This window comes from Spermophilus citellus (assembly GCF_964194105.1).
Source record: "Spermophilus citellus genome assembly, chromosome: 11".
NCBI classification, from domain to species: domain Eukaryota; kingdom Metazoa; phylum Chordata; class Mammalia; order Rodentia; family Sciuridae; genus Spermophilus; species Spermophilus citellus.
Window position 1 is genome coordinate 136007081 of NC_138192.1, and position 17278 is coordinate 136024358.

General features: G+C 41.8%; 1 protein-coding gene across 3 annotated transcripts in view; it reads left to right on the plus strand.

Annotated features, from left to right (window-relative positions):
- The window catches only part of SEPTIN2 (septin 2), a 36772-nt gene that overhangs the window by 3430 nt on the left and 16064 nt on the right, over positions 1–17278 (plus strand). For 2 of the 3 annotated variants that reach the window (XM_081261035.1, XM_081261033.1), the window contains exons 2-3: positions 3582–3611; positions 4946–5066. The exons of the other annotated variant lie outside the window; for it this stretch is intronic. In XM_081261035.1, the coding sequence (XP_081117161.1) occupies positions 3603–3611; positions 4946–5066 (130 nt within the window). In that variant the 5' untranslated portion in view covers positions 3582–3602. The remainder of the gene's footprint in view (positions 1–3581; positions 3612–4945; positions 5067–17278) is intronic. 3 annotated transcript variants of the gene reach the window in all.

The window sequence follows — 17278 nt, forward strand, 5'->3', positions numbered from 1 at the left end:
AATATGAATACTGTTTTTTTTTTATTACATTAAAAAGCTTTTATTTCCTCAGATATGTCATTTTAGGAGCCTTTATTTTTAGATATGCATACCAAAGTATAAGTGAAATGCTGGGTCTAGGTTTGACTGTACAGTAGTCCTGGGCTGGAAGACTCAGTGTGAGGGTGGATGAACTGGGATTGGCCTTGAATTGGTAATTTTTGAATCTGGATAATGGGTGGCACGTGTGGGGGGGTTGAATTATGCCTTGAAGTTTTTTATAAGTATTTAAACATATGTGTAGAAAATGTTAAGGGACAGACAATTGAGGATGGTGGGAACTCAAGGTTAAAAGAATATTCCAGAAAATGGGCCCACCGTGCTGAACACCACATGCTCTTTTCCAAGAAGCAATTTGCCCACAGCCCTGCTGGCCTCAGTGGACAGGACATGTCACATTCCTCAGCAGACTGCCTATCTGCAGGAGAAACTCTGGAGATAAGGGTCAGTTCCTCCTAACTGTAAAGTCTGTAAGAATATATGAAGAATCCAATTAGAGCTGGTCAGCCTGGGCCAAGGGGACTTACAGTTGCCATGGCAGTGGGGACTTAAAAGTCTGATATCGTCTTGCTGTCAGTCAGAAGTCAAGAGGTGGACCTGGGCAGGACTCTCTGGAAACTTCTCTGGGACCCCAGGAAAACTGGAGTGCCAGAGAAGCACATTGTCCCTCTTCTCTCTGAGAGCACCTACTCTCACCCTCAAGAGTGTGTCCTTTCCCTTTTCCTACCCCTTCAATAAACTCATTCCTGTTAACTCTGAATCACGTCTGAAATCTTTCTGGCCTGATCGCAAAAAACAGGGTTTGAAGAGGGGTCTCCATGCTGCCTATGTTTCCTGAAAGGCCCAGCTTTGTGATAGTGATGGACATTCACACTCAGTTACTAATTGTGATTCACGTAGGTTAGCATTAGGGAATAGCATTTGACATTGGTTTTGGGAAATAATCCTGAGTTATATTTAAGTAGTTTCTTTATTTTTTATATTAGGATTGGTTGCTGAATTTTATTGAATACCTCATCAACATTTATTTATCCATGAATTTTTCTTTAATTTGTTGTTGTGATGACTTATAGTGATAGAGCCTTTTTAAAAAATGTATATATATTTTTGTTTTTTATGTATATTTGTCTTTTTCACTTGTTTATATATGGTGCTAAGAATCGAAACCAGTACCTCATGCATGCTAGGTCAGCACTCTGCCACTGAGCCACCACCCAGCCCCAGCGATGGGACCTTTTGATATGTTTCTGGAATCCAGTTGCTAGCAAATATTTCCTTTAGAATTTTTGCATTGATATTCATGAGTGAGATTAACTTCTGATATTCATGAGTGAGATTCACTCGGTATGTGTCAGCCCCTTCCTTCCTGAAGGTGCTTCTTTTGTTTCCTCTCTCCTTCCCTCACCCTCCCTTTCCCTCTGGATCTGTTATTAAACCATGCAGCCTTCATAAAGTACAGTGGAGAGCTTCCCTTCCTGCGCAGGGCTTGGCCGTGGTACTGGCTCTGTGTTGAGCTGTAGAATCAGCTCTTACTCCACCTAGTCTTGTCTCTGGGTGACGCTGGCTCTGGGAGGTTGTCCAGTCCCTTCCAGGGCCAGGAGCACACCCCTTCTTCCGCCGCCTTTCCCTCTGTGCCACCTTTTGTCCTACCATTCCTATGCGTCCTCTCTTTTCTTCGATTTTCACTCTTTAATACGTGTAAACCCCAATTTTTAAAGTCTTACTTTATTCTTTCAGATGCTTTCTTGGTTGAGTCCAGCCTCCTCTGCTAAGTCAGGTGTGTCTGTGGGATTGCGCAGTCCACTCTGCCTCTCTCATCCCGTGTTCCCTGCATCTATCCAGTTCTGAGAAAGGCCCATGGACGTTTCCTCATTCAAATTATATTTTTATTAACTTAACTTTGTGTTCTTGTCTTTGCTGTTTAGTTCTTTTACCTTGAACCCTTCCTGACTCATGCTAATCCTGTTGCTCCTTGGGTTTGCCCTGGTGTGGTGTCTTTCAGCCTTTCTCTGGTCCTTAATTTTAAGCACATTTCTGTTCTAACCAATCTACCTCCCATCCTGCTGCAAGGGCTTCACCACTGAGCCACATCCCCAGCCCTCTTGATTTGTAAAAACTTTAAAGTTCTTGGTGCTGGGGGTCAACCCAGGACCTCACACGTGCTAGGCAAGCATTCTAAAACTGAGTTACGTCACTCACAGGTCCTTTTTTTTTTTTTTTTTTTTTTTTTTTTAGGAGAAATGAGGTTCTTTTACATTTATACTGATGGCAGATATTTTTAATTTCATCCCTTTTGTCTTGATTGAGGGTTGCTGTTGGTTCTGTTTGCTCTTGTTCTTTTTCCTTATCTTTGCTGGGTGATCAAGTTGTTGTCTGTTACCTATTTTCTCTTAATATGGCGGGTCTCCTCTATTTTTCTTCAATGGCTTTCCTCTTCTTTCCTAATCAGACACTAGTTTTTGTTGTTGGAAGTCGAGGTGGTCATTTCTGTCAATGTGTGTGCTTCTATCTGACCCTCACCTCTTCCTCTACTCCTTTTCCAACCTTAGGTTTTGCTGAGGTAGTTACTCTTTGCAGTTCTCCTCTACTAGAATTTTTCTAGACTATCCTTTCCACTCAAGAGACCTTAATTTACCTCTCTTACACAGTTTCACATAGTTGGTTAATGTATAGAGTCTGATCTTTGTTGTTAGGAAAATTTATTTTTTCTTCCATCTGTCTCTTTTAATCCTGTGGGAACTTCTACTGTTAAGGAGCTTTCCTAGGTTTTCCAAGACCAAGGCATATAGTGGGCCTCTAAAAAGAAGAACCAAGACTGTAACCTAGGCGTTCTAGGAGACGTTACCATAAACTCAAGGGCTCTTGAATCTTACTGCTCTATTACCTTGAATAACCAGACCAAATACACTGCATGTATTTGGGGACCTCATTTCTTCCAAGATGCTTGGGAATGTTTCCATTTAGAAGAGACACTTGGAGAGTGCAATATTCATGATTTAGGGAAAAGAGGGAAAACAGCAAAGTGAAAGGCACTTTGTACTGTTTCTGGGCCTCAGAGGGAATCGCCCTGGACTGCAGGCCTGTCTCCTGACCTTGTTTCTGAAGGTCAGCCAACAGTGCTGGTGTTTCCCAATGCTTCAAGGGTTCTAAGATTTGTCTACAGATTCTAGACTTCTTTAAAAGTGTTGTGGACTCCCCAGCACTCGGGTGCCTCGATCCTGCTCACTCGGCAGCTAGGCACCTCTGCACCCTGGGTGGCGAAGAGTTAGAGTGTCTAGCATGTAGTCAGCCAGTGCTGAAAAGAAAGCTTAATATTGAAAATGTGGAATGGATCACATGTACATGCTGCATACGGTTGCTTTCATCTGTGTCCGACATTTAAGTCTAATTTACCTCTGTGATAAAAGGTGATTTTCATGATTCTGGGGATGTATCTGAGGCCCGTGAGAAGCATCTATGGTATATACGTGCAGTCCCTGAGGTGGGTTTTGTGTGGTATACGTGTGCAGACACTGAGGTGGGTTTTGTTTTGTTTTTAACAGATAGAGGAGACACCAGGAAAGATGTCTAAGGTAAGATCCTGCTTTATCATGTATACACAGGGTAAGGAGAAACTGATCTATTTTTTCAAACTTTTTACAGTCAGGACTTACATGTTTGATTCATTGAGATAAAGAAGTCTAATTTGTCATTCTAAGAGTTTTGAGCTGTTTCTTTTCTCAGGTCTCTTTTTTCTGAACACAGCAATAACAATCCATTTAGCCTCCTTAGGTCATTCCCAGCGGACTAATCAAATAGTGATTTTAAATTCTGGTAGTTTATCATGCTGAGCTTGATGGAGCTCTTAGACTTGATGATTTGGCTTAGGTCAGCCCTGATGAGCTGGCTCAAAGCCTAAGGTAAGTGAATTCTAAGACACATGCTGAGAAAGATGGAACTTGTGGTTAAAGTCACAGTTCTGCCTGCCTTCTGGCTTTGAGCCTCTTGTTGTCCATTGCTCTCAGGTTTTTAAAAAATTATAATCAGTTTTTGCTTTTTATAAAAGTATTATCTGTGTGGGACACAGATAAGCAAAAAAAAAAAAAAAGAAGAATCAGCCATTTTTCCACCCAGCAAAATAACACTACTAAAATCTGTGTATATTTACTTCCACTTGTATGTACATGTGAATGCAGTTTATAAAATGTAACCCTAAGAGACTGCTTCATGTCTTTCCAATTAACAAATCAGTTGTGTCTTTCTAGAAACTTCTTGTCATCTCCAGGGTGCTACTGCCTGGCCCTGGCTTGCCGTTTGCCTCTCTGTCCATTCTGTGTTGGTGCCCTGTCCCTTAGGAGCACTGGTGCTTCTGTGCAGGCTCACATGCTCTTTGCGCTTTTCTTTCTTGGTCTTTGAAGCTGTATACTCAGCATCTCACTTGTGGGTCCCCTGCCTGGCCTGTGGTGATGCCGTGTCCCACAGAGCTGGGAAGATGGCAGAGGAGCTGTCTCCCTTTCATAAGTGTGTCCCTCACAGGGTCTAGTTGGAGATTGTTCTGTAGCCACATCTGCTGAATGAAACCACTCAGTTTAGTACTCTTTGTAAGCTTGATTGTTTTTTTTTTCTTGTAACTCCATTTATCTCAACTTAGAAATTGCAACTAAGAGGAATTAATAAACTTGTACCTTTTATGTGTTGCTGAATTCATAAGCAGAATATTGATTAACAAAATGTTCATTTCAGGTTAGCATATAGCTAAGGGATTATTGGTTTTTCTTTTAGTGATCATAAGTGAATAATACCAGTTTCTGAGAAATGGCTTTGTAGAACTGTCACCTATTTATTTGTTATAGGTCTAAGTGGTTATATCTGAAAAACAATCAAGTTATTTATTAGCTCTTCTTTTTTTATTTAAATCTTGTTTTAGCAACAACCAACTCAGTTTATAAATCCAGAAACTCCTGGCTATGTTGGATTTGCAAATCTTCCCAATCAAGTTCACCGGAAATCAGTGAAAAAAGGTTTTGAGTTCACATTGATGGTGGTTGGTAAGAAACTAATTTATACCTCAGTGTTATTAATTAGCTGTCCCTCTTCCCAGCCATGCTGTATAGCAACAGCATTGCCTAGAATAGAAGGAGGATTTTTTATTCCTTTGTTGGCAGGCTCAAATCACTTGAAAAATTTGGCTTGAGTAGAGTTATCATTTTTCTTTCATCTATTTACATATGAGTGTTGGGGGTTTGGCAGGGAGTGTTGCAGTACTGGGGATTGAACCCGGAGTACTCAACCTCTGAGCTGCATCCCTAGTTCTTTTTAAGTTTTTTATGATTTTGAGACAGGACCTCCCTAAGTTTTGACTGGCCTCAAACTTGCCATCCTCCTGCCTCAGCCTCCCCAGTAGCTGGGTTACTGTGGCACCGTGTCTGGTTTTTGCTCATTGTGGCAGCTGACTTCCAAAATGGCTTCAAGTGACCTTTAACTCCTTGTCTTCATGACCCGTCTCCCCGCAACCCCCCAACTACCTATATAGGCAGAGGTCACTGCAGAAATGAAGGGGTGTGACTTCTTATACTAGGTCGTAAAAGGCCTCGTGGCTCCCAGCTTGCCGTCTTTGGGTCCACTGGCTCCAGGGGAAGCCACTGTGGGCTTTGAGGACACTCACACAGCTCATAGAGAAGGCTGCAAGGCGGGGAACTTAAGGTCTGGGTAGCCGTGTGGGGGACCCCCTTGGAAACACACTCCAGCCCCAGGCAGACTTAGATGCAGGACTGCATCTTGCTGACATTGACTGTTTCCTCATGAAAGAGCCTTGAGAGACCCCTAAACCACTCTAAAATTCTCATCCAGAAAAATCTAAAATGTTTATGGGTCTAAAAGCCTCCTAGATGTGTAGTCATTATTATATGTTAGCAGATAGCTGCTGTACTCATCAATCAGAACTGTTTTTAATTCTTGTTAAAAAATTACTAACTCCTAAAATTATACCGGTGGATGTATTTTAAGCAAGTAACAGTTCTAGTGCACAATTAAAACCCTTATTTCTTAAAGTTCATTGAAATTAAGTGGTTACTTGACATTCTTTTTGTTGTTGTTGTTAGTCAGATATCATTGTATTATTTACCTATTATATTTTATGGACAATGCTATGTGTTGTATTACAGCATGTCCTTGGACATGCTGAATGTATTAATTCTGTTAACCATATCATGTTTTATTTCATTCTTGGTGACTGCAAAATTATCAAAAATACTAAGGTAGGCATTGGAAAAAGCTTTGCTCATGAATGGACAAGTGAGTATTCCTTAGAGTTATTAGTTCATGCATCTGAAGTGAAAGAAATTGTGGAATTCTTGGAGAAGAAAAGTGAGTGTCTCAACATGTTTTAGGAGCTCAGTTTCATGATTGTAATAATGATGTAAACTTAAGTTTCTGGTAGAGAAGAGAAATGTAGTGTGGTGTGTCACACTCAAAAATAGGCTGAGCTGCCTCTGGCTGTGGTAGTAACTGAAGAGCTAGGAGTCTCTTTCTCTGAAGGGCCAGATAGTAGACATCTTGGGCTCTGTGGCCATGCAGTGTGGCACAGCTGTTTATCTCTGCCCTTGAAGTGGGAAAGCAGCCACCAACAGCACATGAGCAGCCACAGCTGTGTCATGAAACTTCCTAAGAACTGGTAGCTCCGTTAGAACTGAGTTCTAACTGAGATGAGCAGATTAGTCCTCCTACCCTGAATAACTAGAAGACGGCACAAGAGGCTGGGCCTGCACTGGTCGATCCTGCAAGAAGGAAAGCAGATCATGGGGACTGTGCAGGCACTGCAGCCATCTGCCCTTGACCCTGGCCCTGCTGTGGGGTGGGGTGAGAATCTAGAACACAACAGTCTCAACATCTAAAGAGACAGAGCACAGTTCAGGGGAGCTGGGGTGACTCACACCTGATGTAGCAAGACAGAACTCCCCAAAAGAAAAAGGGCTCCAGAGAGCTGCAGTGGGGTCCCCTCAGGCGGTGGCTGAAGACCATTGCTGGACGTGGTGAAATGTAACTACCCAGAGACTGTGGGCTGGGCGGGAAGCTGCACAGGACCAGAAAGCTTGCAGTGGTCTGGAAACGGGCGTTCCACTTGTCCAAAGTGGAGAGGTCTTACCGCACACCCAGGGCACCGAGGATAGGCTCCAGGGAGTTCCTGCTTAGGAACAGGGTTGGCTGGACATGAAGGCTGAGGTCAGCTCTCCAGGACACAGCTTACCAACAGCCTGAGAGTGTCAGGGTTCACAAGGACGAGCACTTGCCAGGACAAAGGCCTTCACAGAGAGGCATCACACCATACATGCAGTGTGCCGTTCATGGTAGTTAATGCCCAATAAAGAACTGTTGGCTGTCAGAGAAGCAAAAAAGGTAGTTCACAGGAGGAAAATGAGGCAATAGGGCCAGATCCACAGATGACCAGATGTAGAAATGACAATCAGAAACCTTTTTTGTTGTGAAAAGTTCATGATCATTCCTCCTGCTGTGTGCCACTAGCTCTGAGAACTCTTAAGAGTGCCCCTATACTTTAAGAAAAACAAGAATAAAGAAAAACAAGAATAAACTGAGATAAATGGAAGGCAGTAAAAAGCACCAGATGAAATTTCAAGAGATTAAAATAACAACATCTGGGTTGAATGTAGCTCGGTGTTAGAGCACTTGTCTCACATGCACGGGCACCTGGGTTCTATCCCTAGCATTGTGAAAAAGAAAGAAAAATCTGGTATGAGAGAATTTCAGCCTGGCCTGAGAGCACATTATGCACTGTGGAGGGAAACAAGTACTAAAAGGTCTAACTGAGCACAGAAGAGCAGAGCTAAAGGCAGAAAAGCCCAGAGCACGTGGAGCACAGCTTCCCGGCCTTTGTGGCCCATGACAAGCAAGTTGACTCACAGGTGACTGAAGTCACAGAGAAGGTGGGGGAGGAAACACTGAAAACACAGCACCCTGGGCATTGTCCGTAGTTGATGAAAATTATAAATGCATGTTATCTTGGATCCAAAAAAGCTCAGCAAGCACCAGTGAAATAAGTAGAAAGAAAGCCACCACCACATGGCCCAGTACAAGTTGTCAGAAGTTAGTGATGCCTCGCAAAGCAAGATAAAGATGAGGAAGCACAGCACAGCACGTGAGGACACCAGGGGACGCCACAGGCAGAGAACGTGACTCACGGTCAGGAAGAAAGACCTGGCTGCTCAGCAAATGCTGTGCAGCCACCAGGAAAGGCGGGTCTTTGTTTTTGAAATAAATGAAATTTTAAAGTAAAAGTACTGAAGAAAGTTCGTAGGAACTTTCAGCTGGGAGGGAGGACCCCAAGCATGTTCTCACCCCCTGGATTGAGGGCACTGGGACTTTCCCTCCTCAGGGGTCACACCCGCAGTCTTCCTTTGTATCTGTGTGTGCAGGTTGAGAGCGTCTGAGAAGCAGTGGTGAGAGGCAGGGCAGGTTCTCACCTGTTGCGCATGTGGGCATGGGGCGTCCCCGCAGCACTGCCAGCTGTGCACTCTTCATGTGAACCATTAGAACCTGTGCGCCTTACACCCAATAGGTGCAGTTTGGAAATGGCTCATAGGTGTCCATGTGCTTGCTTGTTATCCTGAACCTTCTTGCACAAAGTTGATGCCTCCAAAATTCCCCTCATGGGCCACCAAGAGATGTCACCAGAGAAGACCAGTCTCTGAAGAAGGGTTTGAGGAGTTCCCAGAGAGAAGGGGGCACTGGACTTAGAACCAGCAGGGTTCTTGGTCTGCGTGATGGGAGAAAACTCGAGTTTGCGCCAGTTAAAGGCATAGAGGAGGTTTACTTAGGAAGCAGGTAAGTAGGTAATCAAGAGAGAGTAGAATAGGGCAACCTTAAGAGTTCCCTAATGATAAAGGAATCAGTCGTTTCCAAAAAAAACATGTAAATGTGAAGGTAACAAAGCTCTAATATACGTGCTGAAGAATCTGATAGGAAAAAGGCATGAATCTACAAGTTTTTAACATTCTTAGTAACATGTTAAGTCAGACAGAACCAGTAAGCTTATACAATTCCTAAATGGTGTGTCAGCAGCATGGTCCAGGTGACACTCTGAGGTGTCCTTTGCAGGGACATGGCTTATTCACCAGGGGTGTTCTGTGTGGACCTCAAGAAAGTCTGCAGACTTGTGAAGGACTAACAGAGTATGTTCGGTGATGACCAGTGACATCAGAAAATTATGAAGCTGAAGAAAAATGAAATAACATATCAGCATTTGTGGCATTAAACCTCAGCTTTGCCTAAGGGAAAATGTGTGACTTCAAATGCATAACCAGAAAAGGAGGTTAAAATGAACCACCAAAATTTTTACCATAAACTTAAATGAAGAACAAACTAAATTCAGTAAGTAAGAGGAATGAGATAATAAAGAGCAGGAAGCATGGAAGAGAAGAGAGACAGTATTGAGAATTAAGGTGACCTAGAGCCAGATTGGTAACATTTATTCCAGGATCACCTCTGACTTGATTGAGCAGAGAGAGACCAAATTATGAAGACGGAGTGAAGACAAAGTCTGCAGACCCTGCAGTCATGGAACAGGTCATGGGAAGGACATGAGCAACCTTGCCAATAAATAATTGGGTGCAACAGGAAAACTCCCTGAAAGACAAAACTGAAAACAAGGAATAAAATAATTTTTAAAAGCTCCATTTTTTTAAATTTTTTTTTTTTTAATGTGGTGCTGAGGATTGAACCCAGTGCCTCCCACATGCGAGGCAAGCGCTCTACCACTGAGCTACAGCCCCGGCCCTCAAGTAGTTATATACCAAAAAAGTAGAACTTATCTTAAAACATTCCCCAGAAGAAACTCTAGACTCGATGGCTTTACTACTGAACATTTGAGGTAGAAATTGTGTACGTCTCATAAAACTTCAGAAACAGGTAAGAAGGAAATACATCCCATCTCATGTTATCCCATTATCCCATTACAGTTAACAAAAAAAGTGGATTGGCACTTGTTAGCACTGACAGAGACATCTTAGGGTCGTGGAAGTTCAGCAGTGTATAAAAAGGTATCCTTGCACTTCCAGGCCAACCAGCATGAATGCAAGCTTGTATCAAAACCCCTGGGCTAACGGCAAAACAGGGGCACAGCACACACAGCCTTCCTCAGTGACCCACGGAAGACAAGGTTGGAGTACGTCAAGTGGTGCCAGTTTTATACCTTTAGTGGTATTTTAGACCATACTACCAACTGGGTGATTATAAGAGAATATCTCACAGTTCTGAGGGCTAGGAAGTCCAAAGTCAGAGGGCCACATTTAGGGAGTACCTTGCTGTGATGTCACGTGGGAGAGGGCACCACCTGGCAAGATAGACCACTGTATAACAAGACTGAGGGATCAATCCATTCTTGAGGCAGAGCCCCTGTGACCTCTTAAAAGTCTTCACCCTGTAGTATCACGGTGACAAGTACTTTTGAACATACTGGAAGGGGTGTTTAAGTCGCAGCCGAATCTGCCAAGGGAGCCACTGTGTCTTGAATAAGTGCCATCGTTTGCCTGTGGGAGTGCATGTAGAGAGCGCAGCTGTGGATGATGGGTGTGGTAGAAAGGCAGGGTCTGGACCCCATGGAGAGCTGTGGCTCTAGGGTTCTGGAGAGGCTGACAGCATTCAGTGGATGGAGGTCGCTGGGCACTGGGTGTTGTTTTCTGGGTTCCCCTGGCTTCTCACTAATGAAACTGCAGAAGCAGATGTGAAATTTGTATTATGCTCCTGTTGTTTCCTAATACAGCAATCCCATTGGAACAGATTATTTCCAAACAAGTAAGTTATTGGAGAACTGAGTACATGAATGGAGCTCACCACAGCAATACCCGGTTTATCGTCAGAAAGTCAGTGTTGTCTGTGGTGTACAAAGAAAGAATCGTGTCCTCTGAAAGTGCATTTGTAAGATTCACAGTGTTAAAGGATAAAATTAATACACTAGAAATAAAAGGGAAGGCAGTTCAACCTAGGGTTAAGGGTATGTACTAAAATGGGAATGTTTACTCTTATGCATGAAAAACCAGAAGTAAAACCTCTTTTTTGAGTTGTATATAATGTGATTTGTATATGTAAAAAAGCCTAAGAGATCCACCAGACCACTAGAACTGTTAAGTAAATTTTTGTGATGTTTCAGGTACTAGTTTAGCATATAAAAATAGACTTTATTTCTGTGTATTACCAGCAAACAATTTAAAAATGAATTTAAAAAGTCAGTACCATGATAATACTAGCTAACTTTTTAAAAACAGTATCATTTACAATAACATAAAAATTTTGTGCTGTTTAGTGGTAGATCTAGTAGGATATGTGTACTGGGAATACTGTTGAGAGATTTTTAAAGACAGTCTGAATATGTGAGATCTGTTCCTCTTGTAGATCAACACTATGAAGATGACCTTTTCTTTCTAAATTGTGCATGGAGACAGTTTGATCCCAATGAAAGTCCCACTAAACTATCTAAAAATAGAAATGAACAAGCTGATTCCAAAGTCAAAATGCAAATGCAGGGGACCTGGAGTAAACAAAACAGTTCAGAGAAAGAACAGAGTTGGACATGCCCTGTGGATTTCAAGACTCGGCGGCCGTGATCAGGACTGCCTGGGCCAGGTGAACGTGGAGATGGCTGAACCTGGCAGGAGACACATGTGGAAGGCCAAAGATGCCGTGATGACTAGAAAGTGAAATAGGTAACAGCTGGATGAGCAATCAGAAAATTAACTTGAAAGGGATCATAGGCTTAAATGCACAACTAACAATTCTAGAAGAAAATGGACAATCATAATTTTATGACTTTGGGGTAAGTAGATTTCTTAGGATGTGAAGAACAGCAATCACAAAAGAAGAAAAAATCAGTTGTGCTTTGTTAATTTATTCACAACACCAGTGAGAAAAAGTCAGGCCGTAAATTGAGAGACTGTCCATAGTACCACATCTGAGAAGGGATTCGTGTGGAGAATGTGTGAAATCTTTTACACCTCAGCACAACAGATGAAGAAGGCAGGCAAAAGATGTGAACAGACAGTTCACTAGGGAGGACCAGCTGGTCAGGAAGCCCATGCCTAGATTTGCACATGGACACCACAGTGAGGCACAACCCCCACCTCTCACTCTCGACCTGTGCTACGAGATGAACTGGGTTCAAAAGAGCAGGCTTCAACATTAAGCTAAAAAAATGGTGGAGAAGCACAGGACACAGAAGAAATTTTCATATTGAGGTTAGGATGGTTCGGCAACCTTGAGGGTCAGCTGGAATAGAGCGTGCATCCAGAATCTCTTTCTTTTTATATGGGGACACAAAAGGAGTTTATATAGAATGTTCTTTACCCAATAAGACAGAGGATAAGGTTTCAAGGGGGGTTGTCCAATCCCATTGAGTAATGCCCAAGTCCAGAGCTAGGGCAAACTTCTTTGCCACTTGTATTGCATAGTGTAAGGCGTGTGGTGCCAGATCAGCACCCTGTACTCCAGGCTGAGTGAGGATGCTCAGCTCATGGGCAGGTGGCCTCCCACCCCTGCCCACAGAAGGCTAGAGAGGTCAAAGCTGGCAGTCCAGGTGTTGGCACGGGTATTGAGCAACTAGAACCCTGCTAATAGCAAGAATACAAAAGGCTACCATCAATTTGGAAACCAGTTAAAACCCAGTAATCCACTGGGCATAGTGGCACACACCTGTAATCCCAGTGGTTTGGGAGGCTGAAGCAGGAGGATGACAAGTTCAAAGCCAGCCTCAGCAAAGGCAAGGGGCTAAGCAACTGAGTGGGACCCTGTCTCTAAATAAAATACTGGGGATGGGGCTCAGTTGTTGAGTGCCCTGAGTTCAATCCCCAGGACCACAAAACAAAAAAGCAGTCATCCCACATCACAGACTTGTATGTGAACACTGACACGACTCTCTCTCAGCCCCAGACGGGAACGGGCCCAGGTGTCTCTTGCAGCAGACAAGTGGGTGTGTTCATAATTAGAACATTGCCCTGCAGTACAAAGAAGCAGACGGCTAGGCACAGTCCAGGGATGAGTTTCCGCTGTGGTAAGATACAAAGAGGCTGTGCTGCAGGCTTCTCTTTATGTGAAGCTCTGGAATGACCAGAGCCCCTTGTAGTGACAGAGTGGGTTGATATCTGCCTGTAGGGGCCCTGGAAATCAAGATGGCTAAGACAGATGGGGAGCCTCTAGAGGGTTGAGGAAGTGTTCCATATCTTGAGTGGAGTTTGGTTATCCAAGCATGTACCTTGTCATTACTAATCCAACTACAGTTTAAATGGTGTATTAATGTGAATTTTACCTCAGTAAGGTTGGTTTAAAAGCAAGCAGGCACTTAGGGGTTGAGGAAACGATGGGTAGTTTGAAGAATAGAGCTACAAAGCTAACCACAAGAATCTTTAACTTTTAAATCATCCTGTTAGTGGCCCAGGAAAAATGGTACACTGGGAAAACACCAGCTCAGCTGACTGAAAACAAGGATGTTAAGCAGAGACATAGTTTTTAAAATTGTGGCAGAGGTCTAAAGAAGTGAGGTTCATGGACTGGTGTAGCATCTGCAGGCACAAGGATGCACATGTGGGAAGCAGTCTATAAGGAGTTCTGAAACAAGGAGGAAGTTGTGTAGTTGTGTAAAGACATAGGAGAGGAGCCAGGTGACAGACTGCACCTGAGAGAACTTGGTGACCATGAGGCTGAGATTCCTGTCAGATGGGGAAGACTGGCATTAAGTTGTCCTACCTGCAGTTACGAGGGATGGTTGCTTAATTTTTAAGAAAAGTGAGATTAACAATAGTAACCCTAAATGTTAATGGCTTAAACTCACCATTCAAAAGTCATAGGCTAGTAGACTAGATTAAAAAAAAAACAAAAGATCCAACAATATGCTGCCTACAAGAGACTCATTTGATAGGAAAATACATACACAGACTGAAGGTGAAAGGTTGGAAAAAAATCATACCACTCACACTCACATGGACCTCGGAAGCAAGCAGGGGTGTCCATACTCATATCAAATAAAGTAGACTTCAAGCTAAAGTTAATCAAAAGGGATAAGGAAGGACCCTACATACTGCTCAAGGGAACCATACACCAACAAGACATAACAATTATTAATATATATGCCCCAAACAATGGTGCAGTTATGTTCATCAAACAAACCCTTCTCAAGTTCAAGAGTCAAATAGACCACAACACAATAATCATGGGTGATTTTAACACCCTTCTCTCACCACTGGACAGATCTTCCAAGCAAAAGTTGAATAAAGAAACTATAGAACTCAATAACACAATTAATAACTTGGACTTAATTGATATATATAGAATATATCAACCAACATCAAGTGGATATACTTTCTTCTCAGCAGCATATGGATCCTTCTAAAAAATAGACCATATATTATGCCACAGGGTAATTCTTAGCAAATACAAAGGAGTAGAGATACTACCATGCATTTTATCCGATCATAATGGAATGAAATTGGAAATCAGTGATATAATAAGGAAGAAAAATTCCTACCTCACATGGAGAATGAACAATATGCTACTGAATGAACAATGGGTTACAGAAGACATCAAGGAGGAAATTTTAAAAATTCTTAGAGGTAAATGAGAACATAGACACAACATATTGAAATCTCTGGAACACTGTGAAAGCAGTACTAAGGGGAAAATTCATTGCATGGAGTTCATTCCTAAAAGAAGAAAAAGCCATCAAATAAATGACCTCATACTAATCTCAAAGAAGAACAAACCAGCATCAAAAGCAGTAGAAGGCAAGCAATAATTAAAATCAGAGCTGAAATCAATGAAATTGAAACAAACAATTGAAAAAATTGACACAACAAAAGTTGGTTCTTTGAAACAATAAGATTGACAGACCCTTAACCATGTTAAGGAAGAGAAGAAGAGAGAACCCAAATTACTAGCATATGGGATGAGAAAGACAATATCACAGCAGATACTACAGAAATACAGAAGATAATTAGAAATTATTTTGGAAACCTTATACTCTAATAAAACAGAAGATAGTAAAGGCATCGATAAATTCCTTAAGGCATATGAGCTACCCAGATTGAGTCAGGAAGATATAAACAACCTAAACAGACCAATATCAAGTGAGGAAATAGAAGAAGCCATCAAAAGACTACCAACCAAGAAAAGCCCAAGACCAGATGAATATACAGCCGAGTTTTACAAGACCTTTAAAGAAGAATTAATAATAATACTCTTCAATCTATTTCAGGAAATAGAAAAAGAGGGAGTACTTCCAAATTAATTCTACAAGGCCAGTATCACCCTGATTCCAAAACCAGACAAAGACACCTCAAAGAAATAAAACTTCAGACCAATATCTCTAATGAACATAGATGTAAAAATCCTCAATAAAATTCTGGCAAATCAAATTAAAAAACATATCAAAAATATTGTGTACCATGATCAAGTGGGATTCATCCCAGGGATGCAGGGTTGGTTCAAATACAGAAATCAATAAATGTAATTCATCACATCAATAGACTTAAAGATAAGAACCATATGATCATCTCGATAGACGTAGAAAAAGCATTTGACAAAATACAGCACCCTTCATGTTCAAAACACTAGAAAAACTAGGGATAACAGGAACTTACCTCAACAGTGTAAAGGCTATCTACACTAAGCCTCAGGCCAACATCATTCTAAAACGGAGAAAAACTGAAGGCATTCCCAATGGTACAGAATAAAGGACACAGAGACTAACCCACAAAATCACAACTATCTTATGTTAGACAAAGGTGCTAAAAGCATGCACTGGAGAAAGGATAGCGTCTTCAACAAATGGTGCTGGGAAAACTGGAAATCCATATGCAACAAAGTGAAATTGAATCACCATGCACAAAAGTTAACTCAAAATGGATCAAGGATCTAGGAATTAAACCAGAGACTCTGTGTCTAATAGAAGAAAAAGTAGGCCCTAATCATCAATTGGGGCAGGCCCCAATTTCCTTAATAAGACGCCTATAGCATAAGAATTAAAACCAAGAATCAAAAATGGGATGAATTCAAACTAAAAAGTTTTTTCTTAGCAAAAGAAATAATCTGTGAGGTGAACAGGGAGCCTACATCCTGGGAACAAATTTTTACCCCTCACACATCAGATAGAGCTCTAATCTTTAGGGCATATGAAGAGCTCGACAAGACAAGCACCAAAAAAACAAATAATCCGATCAGTAAATGGGCCAAGGACCTGAACAGACCCTTCTCAGAAGAGGATATACAATCAATCAATAAATATGCGAAAAAAATGCTCACCATCTCTAGCAGTCAGAGAAATGCAAATCAAAACTACTCTAAAGATACCATCTCACCCCAGTAAGAATGGCAGCCATTATGAAGACAAACAACAGTGTTGGTGAGGATGGGGGGGTGAGGAAGGTAAACTCATACATTGCTGGTGAGACTGCAAATGAGTGCAGCCAATTTGGAAAGCATATGGAGATTCCTTGGAAAGCTGGGAATGGAACCACCATTTGACCCAGCTACTCCTCTTCTCGGACTATACCCAAGGAACGTAAAGACAGAATACTATAGGGTTACAGCCACATCAATGTTTATAGTAGCATGATTCACAATAGCTAAACTGGAGCCTACTAGATATCCTTCAGTGGATGAATGGATTAAAAGAAAATGTGGCATTTATACACAATGGAATATTACTCAGCACTAAAAAAGAATAAGATCACGGCATTTGCAGGGAAGTGGATGACATTCGAGAAGATTAATGTGAAGTCAGCCAATCCCCCCAAAAAACAAATGCTGAATGTTTTCTCTGATATAAGGGGGGGTGACTCAAAGTAGGGTAGGGAGGGGAGAGCATGGGAGGAAAATTACCGCTAGATAGGGAATAGGGGTGGGAGGGAGAAGGGGAATAGCAAGAATAGTGGAAGGAGACGGTCATCATTATACAAAATACATGTACGAAGATGTGAATTCGGTGTCAACATACCTTGTGTACAAACAGATATGAAAAATTGTGGTATAAAGGTGTATTAAGAATCGTAATGCAAAAAAAAAATGAGAGAGCTCATGTATAATGAATGGCATAATTTGGTGTGAACATACTTTATATACAGAGTTACGAAAAACTGCTGTGAATGGATAATTATGAGTGTCATACACTCCACTATTGTCACGTATGTAAGAAATACATTTTAAAAACAGAAAAGTGAGATTAAAAAGATAAAGTGTATTGCCAAATTTTGCCTGATGAAAAAAT